Genomic DNA, 26,044 nt, shown 5'->3' with positions numbered 1-26,044 from the left:
GGAACACAAGCTGAGCTAAGGGGGAGTTCACACGGAGTAACGTGCCACGTGATGTGGCACGTATACGGCGTGTGAGTCTTTGAGCACCGTATACGCTCCCATTGATTTCTTTGGGAGCCTGGATCATATACGCCGCGTTATTTTGTGGCCGTGATTTTGCGTATACGATCCAGGCTCCCATTGAAATCAATGGGAGCGTATACGGCGTTCAAAGTCTCACACGCCGTATACGTGCCACATCACGCGGCACGTTACTCCGTTCGAACTCCCCCTTAGGGAGCCAAGGCCAAGAGTTCTGGTAGGAATTATTATTGCGCCCTCCCAGATGACTGACCTCATTAAATAGCATGGGTGCGAGGGAACACTCAGCTTTCTCAGATATTTACTTCCACTCCACTTTCCCTGGATGAGACATTCCACTTATATAATATAAATCCTGATTTGAGGCAGCCACAACTCAAAAATACTAAACCAGTCTGACAAGGGATACTGACTGGTGAGGGTCTCCTTCAAGTGGGTGAAATCCAGGGATCTTAGCCAATGTATTTGCAACTTTACAGAAAACCTTGGGATTCTTATTTAATAGAAGATTTAGAAAAGCCATTGAGGACGTTCCTCAGGCAGGACGTGTCTGCATTGGGCTCACATGTACATGTTCAGACTTGTGCCTTCTTTTTAATAAGCCCCATCTAAAGATCAATAAAAATATTCTTTAAGTCGTTCTTTATCATCAATTACTTAGAAAATCAAACAGTTCAAGTCAGAAATGCTTTGGTGAAAGAGACGTCAAACTCCCCATAAGTGTCTTATTTTAAGGACTGCGTGGGCGCTTTGTACGGAGAATGTAATGACTTACCTACAACCTCCCCCCCCTCCATGTAGCATTCTCCTCCCTGGTAATCCTGCTGCAATTATGAGCCATGTGCCAATAGAAACGGATCAGATTTACAATAGTCAAGATCTATTAAAATTAGTGAGTCAGACGAGGTATAAAAGCCCCTGATTTCTCAAAGTACCTGGAGCAGTATGTGGGAAATGACTCTATTAATAGCCGATGCGGTATATAAGGGCCGGCGGTAGTATTTACAGCACATTGTAGAGTATAAGGTCAGGGATGGTGATAGAGCAGTGCTCATGGTCCTGGGGTCACTTGGACCAGGAGCAGTGATTGACAGCCGTGACAGCTCCTTGTTAGGTTTGAGCGATCGATATCGGAAAAGATCAGATCCCGATCGGCGATCGGGCAAATTTCACAATCGCGATCAGCTGCAAGATGATCGGAAATCGGATTTTAAAATCAATCCGGAAATCTCAAGATCAGCTCAACCCTAGTCCTTGTATAAACTGTAGCCTGTCAATCATTGTAAAGGGAAAGGACAGACGTGGTCAAAACCTTCCTCATGAATATGATGGACTCTTAAAACGTGTCCCCTTGTATTGTCAATGACTCCTACTAACCAAATGGCAAAATATATTTTGTGCTGCTTTGACTAGTATGAGAGCAGGTGTGAACCCGCCCTTAGATCTTATGGTGGTGATGAAAGGTCCTCCATACAAAAAACTTAACAGATTACACATGAAACACATCTCAGACCCTTTAAGATTCTGTTCATCCTTAGTTGTTCATGGCTGACATGGCCGACTGTCTAACCTTATACCACTGGTTTTAGGGAACTACAACAGAAACTGAGGTAAATAAGAGAAGAGTAAGTTTGTATAAACTCTCCGTGGACATGATGGAAGATCTGACTGTCAGACAGAGGGCGCAGAGCATCGCTACCGTCTTAACAACTGCAATGGAAGGTAAAGGCCGCAGTTCTTCTGTCTCAACATCTCGTATATACATCTCATGCATAGATGGATCCTCCTACATTATGAAGGATTTGTCTTGTCTATAAATATTCCACCTTGTTTGTAGAAACTAGTGCATGTGTAAAGCTGGCCATTGAAGACGGTCATAAAATGGTTCTTATCAGGTGAACTTATTCTTCTCCAGCATTCTTAAAGGAGTTGTCCAGTTCCCTATTGGTGTTATTTAATCCTAAGGTGACGGTCCTGATCTTTTGGCCAGTATGGACAGAAGTTATGAAGGATATCTTTTCCTCGGTACACAAATGAACCATTATTTGAATCGACACTGTGTAATGCTAAGTTTCTCCAGCGGTGGCGCTACAGAGTTACAGAACAATTGTCGCCTAGGTGATCATTTTTATGTCAAGAGTTGGGATATATAAAGTTGGGATAGTCCAAAGAGAAGAAGTCCTTCCTGTATAACGTAATAGGGCATATACAATGCAGTGCAAAGGTTTAAGGCAGGCATGGGGGTGGGGAGAGACAGGAATAGCAAGGGACAGCAGGACTAGGCCTAAGCTTCTCCCTGCCCGCCATGACGGCTTTTGTAGTAATTTGTATATGGCTTGTTACGCTTTTAAACGTTTATAACTTTATTTTACTGCAACTGCAAATTACATGTGAGCAACAATAGCAAAGTAAGTAATTCACCTGCACACGATGGGGTGGTCTATGGTGAAAAAACACCCCACAGGTTCCCTTTAATCATTGCCAATGAACAAAGTGAAGTGAATGAAGACAAGACATCAATAGTTGATGTGACTTGTACCCTTTGCCTTCTTCTCGGTAAAGACCGTGCCGCAACCCAGTGGAGTAGACTGGAGAATGGGAGTAGTAGTGGCATAGGCTGTGCCACCTGCTAGGCCGAGTACACTCCAACATACACTCCAACACCACTCCAGGGCCAGACACAGTCAAGGGGGGTCCTGCAGCTCTACCGAATGGTGGTGGTAGTAGTGGTATTCCCCCGGGGCACTTCTAGTTGGAGAGGGGACCTCTCCTCTCTGAGCTGGTGTGATGGTGTTGTGATGTGAAGAGCCCTGATGGTGGTGCAGGCACGGCTCAGGCAGTGAACCCAGGTAACTGTTTATTAACTCAACTGGAGTAAACACAACAGCAGCTTGTAGATGGGGGTAGTAGTCCACTGTCCAATCCCCCTGCCTTGGTTTTAGGAGGCTGCCCAGAAATGTTACAGGCTCTGCAATAAAGTTCACAACTACTCCTTCTCTCATGCCACTCCCAATATAGGATGCTGGGGATTGTAGTGGAGCAAAGAGTCCTGACAGGGATCTTGTTACCTTCTGTTTAGGCCCGAACAAGTTCCTCCTGTCAGTTTCCTCCACTGCTCCTCCTGGCACGGAATGAAAAAGTTCCAACAGCAATGCTCAGCAATATTCCCTGCCTCAGGGCTACCTCTGGATGAGCCAGGGGCAATAAATAATCCTCCTAGAGGCTGTACAGGCAGCCATTGAGCTTCAGTGCTGCTTTTCTCCCTGCACAGTCCAGCATGAACTCTCTCTCGTACAACCCAGCTCAGTAGCCTGTGAAAGGCCAGGACTGAACCAAGGCAAGATTTAGGAACAGTGAGGGGAAAAAAATAACAAGGGAAAAGCTGTGATAACAGTCACATACTGTATAACACAGAACATAGAAGACGTAACAACATAACCCCGAGGCACAACAAACACTTAAAGCAGTAGCACTGCAGGATGCTGCAACAGTTCTCGGCAGAACTGGGCAGGGAGGCTGGAGAACTAAGCTCAGATCTTTTGTGGATGTAGGCTTGCTCCAATCTGTCTGTATTTTCATGTCATACCAGACAGACTGGATGATGTAGAGATCATGGTTCTGTGGGGTCCGTATCATCACTTCCAGGTCTCCTCCTCCGAAGTGTGAAGGTCACACCAAAAATTGATATCTCTTTTCTTCATTCACTTCATAAAATAAATTACTTCTTCATTTTTCATCAAAACTTTTGCATCACATTGAAGCTCTGATAGAGGGTAGCCCCAAGTCTTTCACAGGGCATACACTGCATAGTCCTATATTTCAGGGCACAATTGCTGATCCCTGGGAATATTTACCTGTAGGGCCAGGAGTGACCAACCTGACATTATTATTTTATACGTATTTAAGGATTTATATTCTAAGCAAATATTTATTGAGATTTAAAGGTTAACTTGTGATTTTTCTCTGGTTCCCTGAATTTGGGGACAGGCTGCTTGTTGTGGGCGATACTTGTACCTGTGTATGTTCTCACACATAAGCTCCATGTGACAATAGTTTTGTGGTTTTGTCTTGCCTTATTTACACATTGATATAAATCGTTTCCTAACACTCCACATAACTCTTCAGCGCCCTGAAGCTCTCCGTCACCTCCGCTGTACTCGCTATTATCTCTAATTAAATGGTCCCGGCATTAGCCAAAGTGTTTCAGCTGGGACTTGTTTGGCAGTGTGACCTGACTCTGAGCCTACTATGTGATGTCAGCAGTCAAATCCTACTTTAATATCTAATAATATAATTACAAACTTGAAGCTTAAAAGAAAGTTTAAAAATATCCTAAAGGCCTGAAATATATTAAAATAGCTTATACCTCGCTACTCCAGTTCCACTGCTCTTATGAGTCCTGCCAGTCTTGTTGCCTTGTCCTTCAGTGACAATATACCATCTATATCTTTTAGTGACAATATACCATTCATATCCTGCACTGATGATATACCATCCATATCCTGCACTAATGATATACCATCCATGTCCTGCAGTGACTATATCCCATTCATATCCTGTACTGATGATATACCATCCATATCCTGCAGTGACTATATCCCATTCATATCCTGTACTGATGATATACCATCCATATCCTGCAGTGACTATATCCCATTCATATCCTGCACTGATGATATGCCATCCATATCCTGCAGTGACTATATCCCATTCATATCCTGTACTGATGATATACCATCCATGTCCTGCAGTGATTATATCCCATTCATATCCTGCACTGATGACATGCCATCCATAATCTGCAGATAATATACCATCCATATCCTGCACTGACAATATACCATCCTTATCGTGCACTACTTATCCATATACTGCACTGATGATATACCATTAATATCCTGCACTGACGATATACTATCCATATCCTGCAGATGATACACTATCCATATCCTGCACTGATCTTATACATCCATATACTGCACTGATGATTTACCAAACATATCCTACAGTGGTGATATGCCATCTGTATCCTACAGTGATGATATACTGCCTATATGCTGTAGTAATGATATACATAAATATCCTGCAGTGATGGTATACCATGTGACTGCTTCAGCAAGTCCCTGCTCGTGGCAATGATGCCTGCATATCTGGCACAAGATCTGAGGTTGACTTTCATGGACATGTACAGCACCCATCACTGCACCATGTGAATACATTTATGATAGACAGCCTTTCACTTTCAAAAAGGAGAAAATTAACCCTTCCATGGTAAATTAGCAGTAGGAAAGCAGCATATAGTCAATTAGGGATTCTGTTGGGGAGGCTGTGGTACAACTGGGGGTGACATTACTATGTGGATGCAGGAGATGAGAAGACTTCTTCATGACGGTCTGGGTCTAGGTAGGGAAGGAAGGTGAAATGTAAATGCTGCATTAAAGGAAGGACCAAATCCTGGCATAGCCTTGGGGTAGGCCAACATGACACAGGATAGAGTGGGGTTAAAGGGCGTGTTGGTGGTTAGTCATGGCAGCTGTTGGTGGGTCAGACGTCCATGGAGTTGGTGAAAACTTGTGAAGGGGCATTGTAGTTAGTTTCTTCAACTACTGGCACTTATTTGGTTGGTCTGTCTTGTTTGGGTTCCTGTTGGGTGGTGTCTATGGGAGTTGTTTGGTGTGGTAACCACCATCTGTATTGAGAAGGTGCCCACAAGCCTATGGTTTATACCTAGGTCGTGGCATGTGGGGTGAGAAGATTCATGTCCACATTTTTTGTAAAACATATATTAAAGGGGCTCTATCAGCAAAATCATGCTGCTAGAGCTCCACATATGCGTGCATAGCCTTTAAAAAGGCTATTCAGGCACTGTAAAAGTTAAATTAAACTACCCCCCCCCCCCCCGTTTTAAAATAATAACTTAGAAAAGAATCTTCTCTACTTACGGAACGTGCACCCTGGGCGGGCCCTGGGCGGGCATTCAGGGTGCGCCGTCTTCTTCTTCCCCGCCTCTTCTTCCTCTGTCGTCTTCGGTCCCATCCTCCTCCGGCGCTTGCTCGCGGACACTGATAATAAAAAACAGCCCGGGCGCATGCGCAGTAGCACGCGGCTTCTACTACGGCTACTGCGCATGCGCCCGGGCTATTTTTTTTTATCAGTGTCCGCGAGCAAGCGCCGGAGGAGGACGGGACCGAAGACGACAGAGGAAGAAGAGGCGGGGAAGAAGAAGACGGCGCACCCTGAATGCCCGCCCAGGGCCCGCCCAGGGTGCACGTTCCGTAAGTAGAGAAGATTCTTTTCTAAGTTATTATTTTAAAACGGGGGGGTAGTTTAATTTAACTTTTACAGTGCCTGAATAGCCTTTTTAAAGGCTATGCACGCATATGTGGGGCTCTAGCAGCATGATTTTGCTGATAGAGCCCCTTTAAAGCAGATGTGACAGTCAATTATGGCTTTTCCTATGAATTTGCCGTTACTTTTTAGGCTGAGGCCACAGGTTGCGGAAACACCATATTGTTGGCCTTCAGAGAAATACATTGAAAAAAATTACAGTCCAGTAATGTTATTTAATCTTCTCAACTCTCATTGTGCAAAGAAAAAAACATGGGCCCAACATGGGGCCCCGGCCTAAATATCTTTATTATGTGATAACTAAAATAATAAGAATTGCGAATGTAATAAAACGTGCAAAAAACATCGAGGAGACTCATCATATGAAATAAATGATATTCCCTGTCGTCCTACAGCGGCACAAGACCATATTGTGCCGCTGTTAGGACTAAGGGAAACAAGATTATCTTCATAATCCTTCCTTCCCTTAGTCCTAACAGTGGCACAAGACCATATTGTGCCACTGTAGGATGACAGGGAATATCTTCATAATCCTTCGTTATCTTGCTCATTGACTTACAAGATGTGTTCTATTTCAGAACTGGAAGAATCACGGCAGAAGAAGTGTTCTCCTCATTGGTACAAATTTGCTAAATCCATTTTAATCTGGGACTGCTGTGACCTCTGGCTGAGGTTCAAGGACATTATGAAGCTCATTGTGATGGACCCATTTGTAGACCTCGCTATCACAATCTGCATCGTTCTCAATACTATTTTCATGGCCATGGAACATGCCAACATGTCTGATGCTTTCATAAAAGTTCTTTCTGTTGGAAATCTGGTGGGTTCAGTTTATACTCTTGGTGTCCATATTCAATAATAGGGAAATCAGTAAACGATCTGTATTGTTATAGTAGAGATGTTCTTATTCAAGGTCAGTAAGACTCGTCCTATTAGTTTTTTCTCTGTTCTGCCAAAAATGTGCCTTCTCTCCTTCCAACCTACAATGGCCAAGACGCTGGATGTAGGTCCATCAAATCAAGGGCTAGAGAGGCCTAGTAAGAAGCTCAGAGAGGCCTAGTCAAAGGCTATGAAGCCTGTGAAAGTTCTCCTCAAAGCCTAAATGTTTGGTCAGAATGTTGTACGATATCACATCTGTTGTATGTTTTTTGGTCGATGGAAATGTCTCCGATCACAATAATTCTCTACTGACAACAATTCTTCTGTTTCCAGGTTTTTACAGCTATTTTTACATCAGAAATGGTGTTCAAGGTGATTGCACTTCATCCCTACTATTATTTCCAGGAAGGCTGGAATATATTTGATGGATTTATTGTGGGTCTTAGCTTAATGGAACTTGGAGTTACAAAAGGAGGAGGTTTCAGTGTTCTCCGGTCCTTCAGACTGGTAATTTCATGTGGTTTCAGATGTATGCGGTATATTTTAACAATGATTCTTAAAGGAACACTAAACCTAGAAAATAGTGATTGAAGCAACCATAAGATTTTTCTATATTTGCCTATAGAAAATAGTCTTGAAGAAATCTTGGGGGTTATATCTTAATCTTAACAATTTCATTTGGAATTTGGCTTGGTTAAGTAAGTGGGAGATAACATTATTTGTCTCCTGTTGCAGATAGACTAGTGGGGGGAAGCTCCTGCTGAAGCCGGTCTGACATGTCTCCTGGGATACATTTTGACAAGTTATTTTTGCATTGCAATATGATAAAATGGGATCAAAACTTCAAGCACGGGAGGGATTATTTTGTGTTTAGTGATCCTTTAAGGGTTTCCCATAAACAGAACTGCTGATACATGTAGGTGCTTTAACTTAGTAGTAGTAGAAATAGTGGTCATCATTTTTTGAAAAATATCAGACTAGGTTCACACTAGCACTCCGTCCCCTATTCGGTTTCAAAAATGCGGAGAGAAATTTTCTGCAAGCAGGACTTTTCTCTCTGCATTTTTCGGGCCGTACCCATTATAGTCTATGGGGTGTGTTGGTTTCTGTGGGTAACCGCTTTTTAAGCGTATTGGGTTTCCGTGTTTCTGAAGAACAGAAACCCAAATGGTAGTGTGAATCTAGCGTCAGTGTGAACAAAGCCATGTTTGTAACCTAATTTTTCTTTATTCTGATTGATTTATGTTTAATTTATGCTTATCCCATACACATTTGACTGCTGTCACCAGAAAATGACATGTTTTTAAACCAAGGTTTTATGTTAACCATATTTTATATTTAAATTTTTGATCTTTATTTTTAAATTAAATTTAAAAAAAACTCTGGCCACTAATCCTAATAATAGGCTAACACTTCTGCAGGGATTTACTTTGAGCAGTCACCTCAGTCACCTCAATTAAATCACAGACAATATTACAATATAAGATAACACACCTACACTGAGGCATCATTGGTTCACAGCTTATCACCACCGCTCCCTGTACAATGACTTCAATAGATAACACCACATAACGCACATCATTACATTACTGCTGACAAAAGATGATGTCACAGATTATCGACTCCCCCCCCCCGTATAATGACTGTATAGCTAACACCACTAAACATCCATCATTACATCACTACTGACAATAAATGATGTCACAGCTTATCTCCTCCTGTCCTATAGACCACAATGAGTTGGCTCCAGACTATTGCTACGGTCATGGTTATGCTGTAAAGCATATCACTAAATGTTGTTAAAAGAGCAGAGGAGAAGTTCAGGCAAGATGGCCGCCCCCGCAATCATGTACCTAAAATAGAATAAAAAATCTACAGTCAGAAAAAAGTGATAGACTTAACTATCTGGTTATAATAAATAAACTAAAAAAGCTGGCGACACATTCCTTTTGCAATGGTTGGCGGCCACTTCATTGGAACAATGGTTAATGTTCCCCTCTGTTCACAAAAACAAATTCACAATAAATGCAGAGAGAATAGTTAGAGGACCTTTTACCACCTCCACCAATTCTAGTTGTTATCATGTGTTAATAGTCACTGCTCTGCTGATTCCAGCACAGTTGGAATTTTCTCTCTAGCCCCACCATTCCTGAGAAACAAGTGCAGTTAGTTTTAGTGGCTGATGTGCTATTTAAGCTCTGTACTGTTAGGTGGTCGGTGTCAGGCAGTGGGTGTGACTCAGAGCTCCAATCAGAGATGGCCAATGTCAGAACTCAGAATCACACGCCTTGTCTGCTCCTGTTTGACACCGCCCTCCAGACAGTACAGAGTCTAAATAACATATCAGGCACCAAAACTAACAGCACTGATTACTCAGGAATGGTGGGGGCTAGAGAAAAAATTCCAACTGTTCCCGAATCAGAGGAGTAGAGGCTATTAAATGTAAATAACTGGACTTGTTGGAGGTGGTAAAAGGTCCTTTTTCTGGTTCTTCTCATTCCCAGTCCTCTTTTCATTTTTGTACAATGGCCTCAGACTGCACTTCGATAGTCAGGGACACTCCAAGACTGAGGTGTGTCTGACTACAAAAGCACTAGCCTAAGGAGCTGGTGGACATTTTAAGCAAATACATAGGGTACTGAAAATTGAAAAAAACACACCAGAAAGATGGAGGGCGCCAGGTATTTGATCTATGTGTTATAAAGTGTGAATTTGTTATTGTGAAGTTTGGGGTGCTAAGAGGTGTTGAGGGGATTCACAATCAATTTTGTTACCACTTTTCAGTCACATTAGGGGCCCTACTGTGCATTTATTACAGAACCCCCAACCCCTCCTGCCCCAGTACATGATATCTCTATCACCCCACCTCTTTGTAACTGTAGCCATTTGTAATACCCATGGTCTATAGCTTCAATGCTCTCTTGTCACAGCATCAGGCTGTGGCCTAGTAGAGGACAGCAGGGATCTCCAGAACATACAAGATCCAAGTAGAGCTGGTGTGAAACTATAAGGTCAGTTTTTTTCCCCTACATCTTTAAATTAATGGGGTTTCTGGGACTGCGATATTGAGCTTCACTTCCAGTAGGTTAGGCCAGTGACATCATGATCATTTGTCATTTGTCTTGGCCATGTTGCAGCTCAGTCCTATTCAAATGCAATGTGGTTAGTAAGCAGTAAAGAGGCTGCAGAAGTCAATATAGTAGTCCCAGATAACACCATAGGGCACTTACCAACAACCTACTCCCATCCATTGGAAGCGGTCCCCATGTGGGCAGTAGGACCCAGACTGAACTGGCCCGTGTGCATAGGATTCACTGCATCATAGTCATTTATGATACAATGAGCCCCCCAATGTTCAGTGCAGGTCCTACCACCCACATACGGACTGCTTCCATTAGATGGGACTTGAACATCTGGAAGGGCCCTTCAGCGAATCTCCACTTTTTATCGTCATGTTATTTTTAGATCCTACATTCTGTGCTGATTCATTTCTCTGACATATATTTTATACTGTAGTGGTAATTGCTTCTCTCAGATACATAACTCCATAGACAAACATTTACAGGGGTTATCCAGGGAGATTTATTTCCGTCATGGAATTCCATAAGTAAAATAAAGCTCCCTGGACAACCCCTTTGAAGATAACACATCTTTAGCCACCACTAGATGGAGCTATTATAGACATTTGATTTACAGCTTACTATAAACTGATATAGGCAAGTCCATAAAATAGTAAAATCTTTTATTCTCTATATTCTAGCTTCGTGTCTTCAAGTTGGCAAAATCTTGGCCTACCCTAAACATGTTGATCAAGATTATCGGTAACTCTATTGGAGCGTTAGGAAACCTGACCTTGGTGTTGGCCATCATAGTCTTCATCTTTGCCGTGGTCGGCATGCAGTTGTTTGGTAAAAACTATAAGGAATGTGTCTGCAAAATCTCTGAAGACTGTGAACTTCCTCGCTGGCACATGAACGACTTCTTCCACTCCTTCCTGATCGTGTTTCGAGTGTTATGTGGAGAATGGATCGAGACCATGTGGGACTGTATGGAGGTGGCCGGACAATCTATGTGCATCCTGGTGTTCATGTTAGTCATGGTGATTGGAAATCTTGTGGTAAGTGGTTTTTTTTCCTAATATATTGCACCTATTTTTTTTTTTATAAGGCTGACATAAAGGGAAGCTGCTAAGGGCGGGTTCACACTTGCGCCCGGTCTCTGCTTTCAGGTTTCCGCCTTCTGCCCGAGAAACTGGACAAGAGACGGAAATCGACAGTCAGTTTACAAACCCATTCACTTGAATAGGTTGGCAAAGTGACCGCCTGTGAGCATCTTGTGCCTCTCCGCGGCGAAAACGTTTATTTTAACCGGACACAAAGTTCTGCATGTCCGACTTTGTGTCCGATTTAAAAAAAAAGTTTTTGCTGCGGAGAGGCACAAGACGCTCACAAGCGGACACTTTACAAACCCATTCAAGTGAATGGGTTTGAAAACTGACTGCCATTTTCCGTCTCCTGTCCAGTTTCTTGGGCAGAAGACGGAAACTTGCAAAGTAAAGACCGGGCGGGCGCAGATGTGAACCCGCCCTAAGGGGGACCTATACAAAATTAGGCAGGAAGCTTTGACATTATTGCAGATCGGTTTAGATCATACCCAAACAAGTTTATCACTACAGTTTAAACAGATCTGCAAGAATTACCAAATTTCTAATTTTTTGTGTTTTTAATTGTAGGTGCTAAACTTGTTCTTGGCCTTGCTCTTAAGTTCTTTTAGCTCTGACAATCTTTGCGCAACCGAGGAAGACATTGAACTTAATCATCTTCAGATCGCGTTCGGCAGAATCCGAAGGGGCTTGAATTACATAAAAAAATGCTTGCAAGAATTTTTCCAAAAATTGTTTCTAAGCCCTAAAGATGATGTGGATAATGCAAAACAACTTGGAGAACAGACCATTAAGTATGACAATGGAATTTACACTAATGTGGTAGTGGAGAACATGAAAAACCGAGATCCAGGTTTACTGATACGTGATACAAGTGGTGGAGACTGTATTATCGAGAGGAAAATTACTATGGCGGATAGCAACAAACAGTGCCTCATCAATGCCGTGCCTATTGCCGTGGGAGAGTCAGACCTGGACAAACAGAACTCGGAAGAGTCCGGCAGCGACTCTGATACTGATGAGGATAAACAGGTATGCTTTGGTATAGAAAAAAATGGCTATACAGTAACTTTTTAGATTTTTTGGCCATTTGAGAACGTTATTTTGCCAGTGTGCTAATGGTTAGGATGACATTATATATGTAATGTATAAGCACAAACACATTGAGATATTATAAAGGTACATTTCAATGCAGTTGCAGTTAAAGGCATTGTCCCACTTAAATTTCATATTAAGGGATTGTCACAGACTATGAGGATAGGTCAGGCCTATCCAACTCCTGATGTCCCTTTTGATCAGCTTCCTGTTCTCAGGCCATTGACGTCACACCCATTGGTCATACTGTATAGAACATTAAAGCTGCTATGCAATGGTAAGTAGTGAGCAGGGCGCTTTGCTTGTCAGAATGCCTCCCTTTTGGCATGTCAGACCCCATCTGATATTGATGACCTGTCCTAAGGATCATCCTCCTACCAAAGTCCTGGAGTATGCCTTGAAGTAGTCCTACAAGTGTAAACTATGACATTGTTACATAGTAGATGAAGTTGGATGAAGACATCAGTCCATCAAGTCCAACCTATAATCCTACAGTCCCCTACAGTGTTGATCCAGGGGAAGGCAAAAAAAACCCCATGAGGCTCATGCCAATTGCCCCATTTCAGGGGAAAAAATTCCTTTCCGACTCCAATCTCCAATCTTTCCGACTCCAATCCAATCAATAAAACCCCAAAAATTTCATACACTGGCAAAATAATCCCAAGACAATTTAAAATATTTCTCTTTTTGTTGTAAATGCATGAAAATAGGCGATAGAAAACTTAAAATTTCTCTTTGTAAGTTGTCAATCTTCTCATTTGAATTTACTCAGCCATGAACTGCTTGAAGTGTCATATTTTGACTTTTATTGCTTCCCCTTCTCACTTCCCACAGAGGTAACCCCAAGCTGAAGGAGTCAAGAATTCAGCTCTGGTGTTTGTTTTAACAAGACCGAGCAGCGTGTCCAGTCAAGTATTACATATGGTTATGTCACCGGCGACTATCGGTCTGCATGCTGCTCAGCTATGGGCCTTACCATCCATTGCAACTCAATAGGGAAGATGCACCGCTGTTCCAAGTGCTGATCCTTACCATAGCATGATCATGCCGGACTGGCAAACCTGCCCTGTTTTGTGAAGTGTTGGAGGTTCTGGATATTCACATAGCAGGTTGGGCAGTTGCCACTCTCCATGGTGCTGAAATGAATCGAGCAGCATGTCGCTTTATAACCAACCATGTTTTCCATCAACGACTAGGTTGATGTTGCTGTCTACGGGCTGCATGTAGTGAGTGGTCATTGATGCCACTTTACTTCAGAGATGTGCATGCCATGCTCCGTGGCAAAATGAACTATAGTTACCGAATTAACTGCCAGAAATGCAAAGTGAAATGCAAAGGGAACATGCGTTATTTTTCCCATTCGATTCTCAGTGCAAAGTCAAAAATGTTCTGGAAAATAAATTATTTAAAAATAATTGTATCTAAAGTGGAATTCTCAGATTAGTTCTATCCCTAGAAAAATAATGAATGGTCCCTTTTTGCATTTTGTCATGATGTCATTACTTATCGACATATTTACTCGGTTTGCTTGTCTTTCATTGAGGTTGGAATTAACTTTAACTTTACTTGTTGTAAAATTTGTACCATTCTTTTTCCCGAAACCTAATCTTATAGGCTGAGAGACTCAATATGTCAGCCAAACCGATAATCAGTGGTCGTGCCATGACATCGCAATTACATTCACAACAGATGTTTGCTTGCTTGCTTGGAGGCATTTGTTGGGATGTTTTCTTTCCACAGGTGTATCTCCTTGATAAAGCAGATTTATGGCATATTATGCAGTAACATAGTGATGAGGTTGGAAGAAGACTCAGGTGCAACCTACAACCATAAAGCAAAACTCCATGAAGCTGATGCCAAATCCAAATCTGATTCCAAATCCGGCAATTGATACAAAACCCTGGATCAACTTGTTACCTCCAAAATCTAAAGTCCATACCTGTAATGTTTTTCCTTTTAAGAAGTTGTCCATGTCCTCCTTGAACTTGCACAATATATACACCGTCAGCATATCCTGTGGCAGTGAGTTTATGATGCTGGTGAAATGGTTTCTCCTCTAGATGTAGAGGATGTCCACTTGTCACTGTCACCATTCTATGTGTAGAGGAGGTCCCCTTGTCAATGTCACCAGCCTAGGTGTAGAGGACATCCCCTTGATACTGTCACCAGTCTAGGTGTAGAGGACATCCCCATGCCAGTGTCCCTAGTCTAGGTGTAGAGCAGGCATGTCAAACTCAGGGTACCCCGAGGGCCACATGAGTAACAAGAGGTTGTTGCGAGGGCCGCACACAGCAGCTAATGTCACACACGTATTTTAACAGCAGTCATGAAAACAAGATATGAAGTAGTAATATGTAACAGCAACTAATATGTTTAACAAAAATACAGCAATTAAAAACTAAACATTTATTTGCTATCATTTTATTCAATCTTTTTTAGATTATAAGTGGTGATCAGTCAGCCTTGTTCGCTGAGAAGATTTTGTTAGTTTCATAAAAGAAAATTATCTGTTTACATATACACCCTTCATCTGCCCCTAGATTCATGTCCCCCCTCCATCTCTGCCCCCAGTTTCATGTCCCCTCCATCTCTGCCCCCAGTCTCATGTCCCTCCCATCTCTGTCCCCAAATTCATATCCCCCTATCTCTGCCCCCCAGATTCATGTCCCCCCCATCTCTGCCCCCAGATTCATGTCCCCCATCTCTGCCCCCAGATTCATGTCCTCTCCATCTCTGCCCCCAGTTTCATGTCCCCTCCATCTCTGCCCCCAGACTCATGTCCCCTCCATCTCTGCCCCCAGACTCATGTCCCCTCCATCTCTGCCCCCTGACTCATGTCCCTCCATCTTCCCCCAGATTCATGTCCCCCATCTCTGCCCCCAGATTCATGTCCTCTCCATCTCTGCCCCCAGATTCATGTCCCCCATCTCTGCCCCCAGATTCATGTCCTCTCCATCTCTGCCCCCAGATTCATGTCCCCCATCTCTGCCCCCAGATTCATGTCCTCCATCTCTGCCCCCAGTTTCATGTCCCCTCCATCTCTGCCCCCAGACTCATGTCCCCTCCATCTCTGCCCCCAGACTCATGTCCCCTCCATCTCTGCCCCCTGACTCATGTCCCCTCCATCTCTGCCCCCAGATTCATGTCCCCCATCTCTGCCCCCAGATTCATGTCCTCTCCATCTCTGCCCCCAGATTCATGTCCCCCATCTCTTCCCCCAGATTCATGTCCTCTCCATCTCTGCCCCCAGATTCCTGTCCCCCCATCTCTGCCCCCGGATTCATGTCCCCCATCTCTGTCCCCAGATTCATGTCCCCTCCATCTCTGCCCCCAAATTCATGTCCCCTCCATCTCTGCCCCCAGATTCATGTCCCGCATCTCTGCCCCCAGATTCATGTCCCCCATGTCTGCCCCCAGATTCATGTCCCCCATCTCTGCCCCCAGATTCATGTCCTCTCCATCTCTGCCGCCAGATTCATGTCCTCTCCATCTCTGCCCCCAGATTCATGTCCCCTCATCTCTGCCCCCAGATTCATGTCCCCTCCATCTCTGCCCCCAGATTCATGTCCCCTCCATCTCTGCCCCCAGATTCATGTCCTCTCCATCTCTGCCCCCAGATTCATGTCCTCTCCATCTCTTCCCCCAGATTCATGTACCCCCATCTCTGCCCCCAGATTCATGTCCCCTCATCTCTGCCCCCAGATTCATGTCCCCTCCATCTCTGCCCCCAGATTCATGTCCTCTCCATCTCTGCCCCCAGATTCATGTCCTCTCCATCTCTGCCCCCAGATTCATGTCCCCTCCATCTCTGCCCCCAGATTCATGTCCCCACATCTCTGCCCCCAGTGTCATGCCGCCCCCTCCTTCATCTGCCCTCAGTTTCACGTCCCACCTCTATGCGTACACAAATTACACTTACCTTCTCCGACGACTCCGAGTCCTCGCTCCCCCACCGCACTCTCTCTCTCTCCCGCCTGCCGCGACCATCGCGGTCGCGTCTTTCCCCTCCGCTGTCGGCTCAAATGAATGAGCCGACATAGGAGAGTGCTGCCGGGGGCGGAAGCCGCGCGGCTCAACCCGCGCGGCTTCCGCCTGAAGATTTAGACGCGATGTGACGTCATCACGTCACACACGTCTACACAGCAGCGTGTAGCAGCGAGTAGCCGCGAGAGTATTGCACCTCTGCGGCCCGCACAAGTCTCAAACTTTGTCTCTTAGAGACAAAGTTTGAGACTTTTGTGCGGGCCGCAGATATGCCTGTAAAGGGCCGCATGCGGCCCGCGGGCCGCATGTTTGACATGCCTGGTGTAGAGGATGTCCTCTTGTATCTTTCAGCAGATGAGGTGTAGAAGACATCCCCTTTTCACTGTCACCAGTCTAAGTGTAGAGGACGTCCCCGTGTCAGTGACACCAGTCTAGGAGTAGAGGATGTTCCCTTGTAGCTGTCACCATTCTACATGTAGAGGACATACCCTTGTAGCTGTTACCAGTCTAGGTGTAGAGGACATCCCATTTTCACTGTCACCAGTCTAGGTGTAGAGGATGTCCCCTTGACACTGTCACCAGACGAGATGTAGAAGATGTCCCTGTGTCAGTGTCACCAGTCTAGGAGTAGAGGATGTCCCCTTTTAGCTGTCACCAGTCTAGGTGTAGAGAATGTCCCCTTGACACTTTCACCAGTCTAGGTATAGAGGACCTCCCCATGTCAGTGTCACCAGTCTAGGTGTAGAGAATGTCCCCTTGACACTTTCACCAGTCTAGGTATAGAGGACCTCCCCATGTCAGTGTCACCGGTATAGGTATAGAGGACGTCCCCTTGTCAGTCTCACCAGTCTAGGTGTAGAGAATGTCCCCATGACACTGTCACCAGTCTAGGTGTAGAGGACGTCCTCTTGTCCGTGTCACCAGTCTAGAATTGGAGCACGTCCCCTTAACCCCTACTCCGCCTAGGAGCAAAAAGATCATGTTGTTTTCCTGTCCTTTTTGTACTTCTGCTCTGGCTCTTACTTGGAATTCCAACCTGGGGGATCTTACTGGAATTGTTCCCAATACTTCTACATGACTCTCAGAAGGATTTTTGTTTCCAGCAATATCTCTCTACAAATACTAATATTAGAGCATTAAATACTCCATGTCCTCTTATATTTAGTAGGACACTGCACATTGTTCTTTATCACCGCCACATCTGAAAATATCTCTTTTCTTTTTTAATATACCAAAAATGTATAGACTTGCTCCAATGCTTCTTTCTCTTCTTGTCATCCCAGACAGACTGGATGGTGCTGAGATCAGGGTTATATCTGTGGGGGCCATATCATCCCTTCCAGGACTCCTCTTCCAAAGGGAAAAGCTAAATGAAAAAAGTTTTTAGAAATATAGCAATGTTTTTAGGAAACTGAATCCCCATTGATCCCTACAATGAAGGATCTAGGGCACCATTGAAACTATCTGTGCATGGTATTTCTGTGTGGCAAAATTTATCAAGGCTGGTGCGGGGGCCGAGATGTTTACAAAGAGGCTGCAGCTTTATTGTAATAAATGAGTCAGACCAAAGCAGCAGATGCCTTCACCGATTCCCGTATTGCCCACATTCTTACAATATGGCGGCTGGGCTCTGATGGAGGCGTGAGGTGCACATTTGACATAAGAAAGGGCCTTTCACCAGACGTGCACCTTAGTATCTCTCTATACCAGTTTTCTGGAATGGAGGGAATGATGAATTTGCCCCATAGACTTCATAAAGTGGTGTCACCTGCTTGGGACCTTCATCTTAGAACAGGAATGGAGAGACGATATTGTGGAGCATCATTTGGGCAGACATGACTTTGGGGCATCTACAAGCAATATCATCTGATCGTCGTCGGTTAATTAAGCTAGGCCCACGGTGATCAGCTGACTGCTGGATCAGCTTCTATTTCAAAAGGGTTGTTGTTGTCAAGACAGATTATTTAATGATGAAGTTGTCAGATAAGAAATAACCATTACTAAGAGACCATGAGGAAGTAAAAACCTTTGCACCTATCTCTAGAACAGATGACCTTACTCCAAGGTGTTTACACTAAGCAGAAGGAGTGTATATGGGGCATACTGTAGATCATGTTTTCTTGGAATACCTAGTCTATAGTAGAAAGTACAATAAGAACACAATATTTAATGTTTGTATTAGTGTATAATATTCTATAACTGATGGATTTTATTGCAGAAGGACAAACCTTCTAGTTCCAGTTCCTCGGAGGGCAGCACAGTAGAGATAAGACTACCAGGGATGGAGAGAGAAGATGAGTTCTTCGGCTTTGACTATGAGGAGGCTCTTGATCCGGAGCCTTGCTTTACAGATGGTATACTTCCTATCAAATGTTGTTAAATGTTCCTTCTGCTCAATGTTTGTCTCTTATTAAGGGAAGGATGAATGATCCTAAGACAACTGCACCAAGCCAATGAGCGCTCAGTTGTCTTACACTCCATGCAGCTCTCGTAGAGTTTTAATAGGGTAAAGACACAATAGGGTCGCACCTTGTTCTGAATCTGTCGGGCAGACCTTCATAAATCTGGAGTGGTTCTAGAAGGTCCAAAATTCTGACTCTAATATCAAGTGTCATACTTCACCATGAGAAAAAAGTCTACAAATTTTGGCACAACATGAGCAGACGCAAATCACCTCACTTACTGGAGACAAATATGTTGCGCCCGATGGGAATTTATGGCGCACAAAGTAAATTATCGTAAATTCAAAAAAGTTTACACTTGTGTTGTAAGGTCTACAGGGGCAGATTTTTGAGCCTGTTGTCGTTTTCTGTTCTTTCTGGCGCACACTGTTCATAAATATGTTCATAAATTTTGGCTAAAATGTAGACAGAAAACTATTGGACTTCTATTGATAAATATGCCCCACTATATGTATCCTTACCCAAAGCAAAGTTATCGGGACATGCAATGTATTGTTTAAAGAGACCCTGACAACAAATACAAAATGTTAAATGGCAGACCTCATTTGAGTGCCACTGTGCCCCCTGAACAATGGAGTAGCCAAAAACCCATCCACTTTGCAGGTAACGTAAAATGCAGCATTTTTTGCCGCATTGTTTCCACCATGGCCAAAACGCTGCATTTTCACAACCTGGGGCCCCGACCTAAGGCCGGCTTCAGACAGGTTTTTTTGGGCCGGAATTTGATTCCGTGTCAAAATCCGGCTCAAAAAACCGCCTCCCATTGAAATCCATGAGAGCCTGTCATTTCCTTTTTCCGCGAGTGGGAACAAACTGAAAAAGATGCGACCTGCCCTTTCTTCAGGTGGATTCATCCGCGGACGCCTCGCGACACTCCCTCCCATCTAGGCCCATTCATTTGGGCCTAATCTGGAGCAGAATGCCGCAACTGGATGCCGGTGCACTGCATGCACTGCACCAGCATCCAGCTGATTTTTGGACCAGATTCTGAGGCGTCAAAATCTGGTCCAAAAAATTCCTGTGTAAACCCGGCCTAAGGGTCAGTGCAAAGGGAGTTTTTTGGCACTGATTTTGACGGTGAATCTGCCTCAAAATCAGCCTCCAAAAAAGCCTCCCAAAAGAACTCTATAGTGAGGCTTTTTGGAGGCTGATTTTGAGGCAGATTCAGCGCCAAAATCAGCGCCAAAAAACTCCCTGTGCACTGACGCTAAGGGTCCATTCACATGGAGTTTTTTGGTGAGAATTTTGGTGCTGAATCTGTGTCAGAATCCTCGTGGAAAAAAACGCCTCCCCATAGAGTTCTATGGGCTCCGCTAGCTTTAAAAAAAACCTCCTTCAGGCAGATTCTGCCTGCAAAAACCAACTTACTCAATGGGAGATGGAAAATCCACATGGAATAAAAAGCTAGCAGAACCCATTGAAGTCAATGGGAGGCTTTTTTTTTCAGTGCCGAAATTCCACACCAAATTCTTCACCCAAAGGATGATTTTATGTGGAGTTTTTGGAGAAAAAAAACACACACGGGTTTTAGAAATTTTAAATATTCTTCTGCTTTTTATACATCTCCTTCCTGCTGGATCCATGTGGCTTTGGCTCAAAAAATTTCAGCCACATTTTACACAAAAACAGTTATCATTGTGCAGCCATTTCTTACATTGAAGTCTTTAGTGTGATCAGGTGGCATTTTGGGGGAATTTATAAAAAATACACTAAAAAAATGATTGAAATTCATTAATTTTTTTATAAGCAAAAGACAATATTTCAGAAGTGTTTGTTACATTGTAATGTGCTGAATACTTTCTTCTCACTTCCTCCAGGCTGTGTGAAGTCCTCCGCGTGCTGCCAAGTAAATGTACAGGAGGGAAGAGGAAAAATCTGGTGGAATCTGCGGAAGACCTGCTACCTTATTGTGGAGCACAGCTGGTTCGAATCCTTTATAATCCTCATGATCCTACTTAGCAGCGGAGCCCTGGTGAGTGCGACACTTCTCATTGCAGTCACACAGCGGGATCACGATTATTTCATTATTTTTAACATGGCTTCTTAAATTCCAGAATGAAAAGGTTAAGGTTATGAACCTGACATTTTTCTGCCGTCTGACCTTATTATCCGAATGTTTTATATGTTTTGTCTTGAAATTATGCTGAATTGTACTTTTACGTCTCTGTATTATCTGCAGGGTTGTAAAAAACATGTATATATAGAATACAATATAAGCTATTGTCACATGACCATAATATGACCACAGTATAGGGCTACGAGGAGTACAGCCCCTACAGCTTATACTGAAGTAAACTTTGGTCAATATAGAACTATCCTGGCTATGGGGCCCGACAACAAAGGGGGCATTTCACTGAGACCTATGGGGCAAGTAGTGATAGCTGTGATTATTGGAAGGGGATGTAGAAAACTCAATGTGTTTCCACTGAATTATTATGTTAATTATTATTATATAGTCTTGTTATACACTGTTGTTATATAGACTTATTATACAATAGGAATATATAGCCTCATTATATAGTATTGTTATACAGTAGTATAGTATTATATAGTCTCATTATACAGTAGTATTATATAGCCTCATTATATAGTATTGTTATACAGTAGTATAGTATTATATAGTCTCATTATACAGTAGTATTATATAGCCTCATTATATAGTATTGTTATACAGTAGTATAGTATTATATAGTCTCATTATACAGTAGTATTATATAGTCTCATTATACAGTAGTATTATATAGCCTCATTATATAGTATTGTTATACAGTAGTATAGTATTATATAGTCTCATTATACAGTAGTATTATATAGCCTCATTATATAATATTGTTATACAGTAGTATAGTATTATATAGTCTCATTATACGGTATTATTATATAGTCTTATTATATAGCTTCATTATATAATCTCATTACACAGTATTATTATATAGTCACATTATACAGTAGTATTATATAGTCTTATTATTATATACCCTAGTTTCATTATATAGTCACATTATACAGTATTACCGTATATACTCGAGTATAAGCCAACCCAAATATAAGCCGAGGCCCCTAATTTTACCACAAAAAACTGGGAAAACTTATTGACTCGAGTATAAGTCGAGGGGGGGAAATGCAGCGGCTACTGGAAAATTTCAAAAATTAAAATGGTTGTAGTTTTGGGTGCAGTAGATGCTGGGTGCTGGGGAAGGGGAGGGGGTGGTTTGGTTGTCTGTCTGCCCTTTCCCTGAGCTTGAGGACTGGGTTTTTTTCCCCCAATTGGAACTCAGCCTGGCTGAATATAGGGGATCTGCAGTGCTCCTATTAACCCCTTTCTGACGGAAGAGGAGCACTGCAGATCCTCTATATTCAGTAGACCGGGCACTGTCAGACACAGAGATACCTAATGTGTATGTGTATCACAGTCATTTTCTACATTGATATTGCAGCTGGTCATAGACCCCCCCCTTCCTAAATTTTTTTTTTTTTTTGCTGACTCGAGTATAAGCCAAGGGGGGCTTTTTCAGCACAAAAACTGTGTTGAAAAATTCGGCTTATACTCGAGTATATACGATGTATAGTCTCATTATGTAGTCTCATTGTACAGTATTATTATGTAGTCTCATATTTAGCCTCTTTAGGTCTCATATACTCTGTAACTTGTGTTTTCAGGCATTTGAAGATATTTACATAGAAAATCGTAAAACCGTCAAAACTGTCCTGGATTATGCTGACAAGCTCTTCACTTACATCTTTATCTCCGAAATGCTTCTGAAATGGGTGGCCTATGGATTTGTAGCCTATTTTACTAATGCCTGGTGCTGCCTAGATTTTGTCATAGTAGATGTAAGATTTCAGTTTTCTTTAACTATCATCCTATACTGTTTAGTCATGTCCTATATTGTCTTGTATATTTCTACACTGTATAGTCCAGCACTGTATAGTTCTGCATAGTCCTACACTTTAATATACAGTAAAAGAATATACAATACATGACTGTGCAAAACTATACAGAACTATAGAGTGCAGGACTACACCATATAGGACTATACAGAACCCTACAGTGCAGTATAGTCCTGTACTGTATACTTCTGTATAGTCCCACACTGTATAATGCTGTATAAAACTGTATAGTTCTGTATAGTCCCACATTGTATAGTACTGCACTGTATAGTTCTGTATAGTCCTATACTGTGCAGTCCTGCACTATATAGATCTGTACACTTTTGCACAGTCCTGCACTGTATATTCCTTTACTGTATAGTTCTCTCTAGTCCTGCACCGTATAATCTCACATTGTATGCTATACTTTACTGTATATTACTGTATAAATATGAGCTTAACAAATGTCAATGCAATAGTGAAGGGAACGCAGGAAATCCATATTACAGAAAGTCCCTCCTTTATGTCCAGCAAATATCTATAGTTAGTTTTCTAATTCCTTATCCCCCATCCTCCTATACAAAACAATGAGAGTATGGAGTGATTGGAGAGATGTATGCCATGTGTCCTGATCTCCCTTGATGGCTGACCGCCTGTGCATCATAAATTTATCATCTCTGGTGCACTGGAGTGAAATAGGGGAAGAAGATTTATGATACACAACCTTCCACTGTCAGAAAGGACCATATTGATAATTTACTGACAAATATAGTAGTTTGTCAGCAGCATGTAGTGAAGGAGGAATTTTGTGGAGGGGCACGTTTAATGGAGGGAGGAGGCGCTGACAGGGATTTGAATGATGGGACGTTCATGTGCATAGATACAAAAGAAAAGGAAAGTATAATTGCTGCTAAAATGGGAGCCAAAGCTAAACTTTTGCACTAAAGTTCAATAATGTAATTATTTGTATTATTTGGGGCGGCTTATGTTAGAATAACTGCTGAGGAACGATATCATGAGCTCACACTTCTTCAGCATGTGAACTACTTCCTAAACTGACCAAGGCAAAAAATCTACTACCCTCTTCTTGTGGGCGGGACCATGGCGGGCCTGTGGGCGGGGCCGGGCTTGTGGGCGGGATCGACGTGGAGCGTGAGAGCAGGAGACAGCGGCGTTCTGTGGCTGGCCAGGGATCCCCGGTGTCTGCTTTTTCACAGCGCAGGCTGAGAGTTATCTCTGGAGAGATCTCTGGACACTCGCAGGCTGGGGCTGTGGCAGCCTCACCTGCCAGTGTCTGTAGATAACTCTCAGCCTGCGCTGTGAAGAAGCAGCACCCCGGCTCCCTCCATTCCTAAGAGGGGGGAGCGTGTTATTCCCCGGAGCTGCTGCTGCCCGGCCTGCAAGTGTCCAGAGTGCTTGTTCTCAGCCTGCACTGTGAACAAGCAGACACCGGGGATCCCTGGCTGCACCCCGCGATCGACCCATATGTCCTTTGCGATCGACCAGTAGATCGCGATCAACGTATTGGGCACCCCTGGTCTATACCATGGATAATGGCTGTCTCCTGTATGGTAACCATACAATAACAGTCAGTCTAAAAATTTTGAGTATCAAAATGATAGGTAACCTCCTATAGGGAGAATGTGTTGCCCACATTTAGCCAATCTTTGAAATGCCAAGATATGGGCTTGGGTTCTGTAACCTGGATCTAAGGGCTAACTAAATGGGTTTCAATACTGGACTGACATTGCCCTTCTGGCTCCCCTAGGCATTCCCCACATTCCCCCCATGAAGTCTGTCGTTACTGGTAGAAATCATCAAAAAACTTTTCCTATTTTTTGATACAGGACCTTAAGCTTACAACTATTGTCTCTGTGTCTTTCTCAGATATCTTTGGTTAGCCTTATAGCCACTGAGTTGGGGTACTCCGATATTACGGCCATTAAGTCACTAAGAACATTAAGGGCTTTGAGACCTCTGAGGGCATTGTCACGCTTTGAAGGAATGAGGGTAAGTCATTTACATACCATGGCCATTCCATAATGGGATTTATTAAGGGATGACAACTATGTACAACATAATAAGTTCTCCAAAAATGAGCTGATCTTGGGGAAACCCTATAATTGGACCCCCCGGGGATGAGCTGATATCACCGGCTGCCTCTGGATTGCCCTTTATGCTCTTAATAGGAGACCCGAGACTCCCCCATATTATCTACATATGGCCACTCAGCATACAGTTAAAGGGATCCTATCATTGGATACCCTTTTTTTCTTAAGGCTATTCCTACATGTTATGGAGAAAAAAGGGTATCCAATCATAGGATCCCTTTAAGAAAATAAAAATTTGGATAATTACATAGTATTTAATGAACGTATCGATTGATTTTACCTTTTTGGACCTTGTAGGTGGTTGTGAATGCGCTGGTGGGGGCGATTCCATCTATCATGAACGTGCTGCTGGTCTGCCTTATATTTTGGTTGATTTTCAGCATAATGGGAGTAAATCTATTTGCAGGAAGATTTTATCACTGTACTAATACTATCACGGGTAAAGATTTCTCAATCTCTGAAGTTAATAATGGAACAACTTGTAGGCAACTGGAAGCCGAAAACAAGAGTGCTATATGGCAGAATGTGAAGGTGAACTTTGATAATGTCGGGGCGGGATACCTCGCTTTACTGCAGGTGGTAAGTAGTGGCAAATTGTTCTGGTTTGAAAATCAACAGTTTCTCCCATCATCATTTGGACAGCCACATGAAGGTTCCCTAAAATCTAATGTGTAGGAACAGCCTGAGCACAATCCCTTTGTCCAACTGAAACAGTTACTGTCCATTCACACTGAGTTTTTTGGTGCTGATTTTGATGCTAAATCCGTGTCAGAATCCACAGGGGAAAAAAAAGCCTCCCATTGACTTCAATGGATTCCTTATTCCGCAAGCATTAGAGCTAGAAATTGGATAGGTGGATTTCTAGGAGTCATGACAGTGCCATGCACTATAATGTAGAGATATAGAGTCATAAGAGCCCTGACAATGTCATACACTATGTTCTATACATATATAGTCCTAGGAGCCCTGACAGTGTCATACACTATATTCTATAGATATAGTCCTAGGAGCCCTGACAGTGTCGTACACTATGTTTTATAGATATACAGTCC

General features: G+C 43.0%; 1 protein-coding gene across 4 annotated transcripts in view; it reads left to right on the top strand.

Moving 5' to 3' along the window:
• The window catches only part of LOC142216414 (sodium channel protein type 2 subunit alpha-like), a 100,921-nt gene that overhangs the window by 53,988 nt on the left and 20,889 nt on the right, over positions 1 to 26,044 (top strand). For 3 of the 4 annotated variants that reach the window (XM_075284221.1, XM_075284219.1, XM_075284218.1), the window contains 10 exons: positions 1,671 to 1,803; positions 7,008 to 7,249; positions 7,642 to 7,815; positions 11,069 to 11,425; positions 12,041 to 12,502; positions 18,768 to 18,903; positions 20,829 to 20,983; positions 22,672 to 22,845; positions 24,769 to 24,891; positions 25,290 to 25,571. In XM_075284221.1, the coding sequence (XP_075140322.1) occupies positions 1,671 to 1,803; positions 7,008 to 7,249; positions 7,642 to 7,815; positions 11,069 to 11,425; positions 12,041 to 12,502; positions 18,768 to 18,903; positions 20,829 to 20,983; positions 22,672 to 22,845; positions 24,769 to 24,891; positions 25,290 to 25,571 (2,238 nt within the window). The remainder of the gene's footprint in view (positions 1 to 1,670; positions 1,804 to 7,007; positions 7,250 to 7,641; positions 7,816 to 11,068; positions 11,426 to 12,040; positions 12,503 to 18,767; positions 18,904 to 20,828; positions 20,984 to 22,671; positions 22,846 to 24,768; positions 24,892 to 25,289; positions 25,572 to 26,044) is intronic. The other variant, XM_075284220.1, reaches the window with a different exon arrangement.

Source organism: Leptodactylus fuscus, chromosome 8 (assembly GCF_031893055.1).
Source record: "Leptodactylus fuscus isolate aLepFus1 chromosome 8, aLepFus1.hap2, whole genome shotgun sequence".
NCBI classification, from domain to species: Eukaryota; Metazoa; Chordata; class Amphibia; order Anura; family Leptodactylidae; genus Leptodactylus; species Leptodactylus fuscus.
The sequence above is the reverse complement of the archived record's forward strand: the minus strand, read 5'-3'. Positions and strand labels throughout refer to the sequence as shown.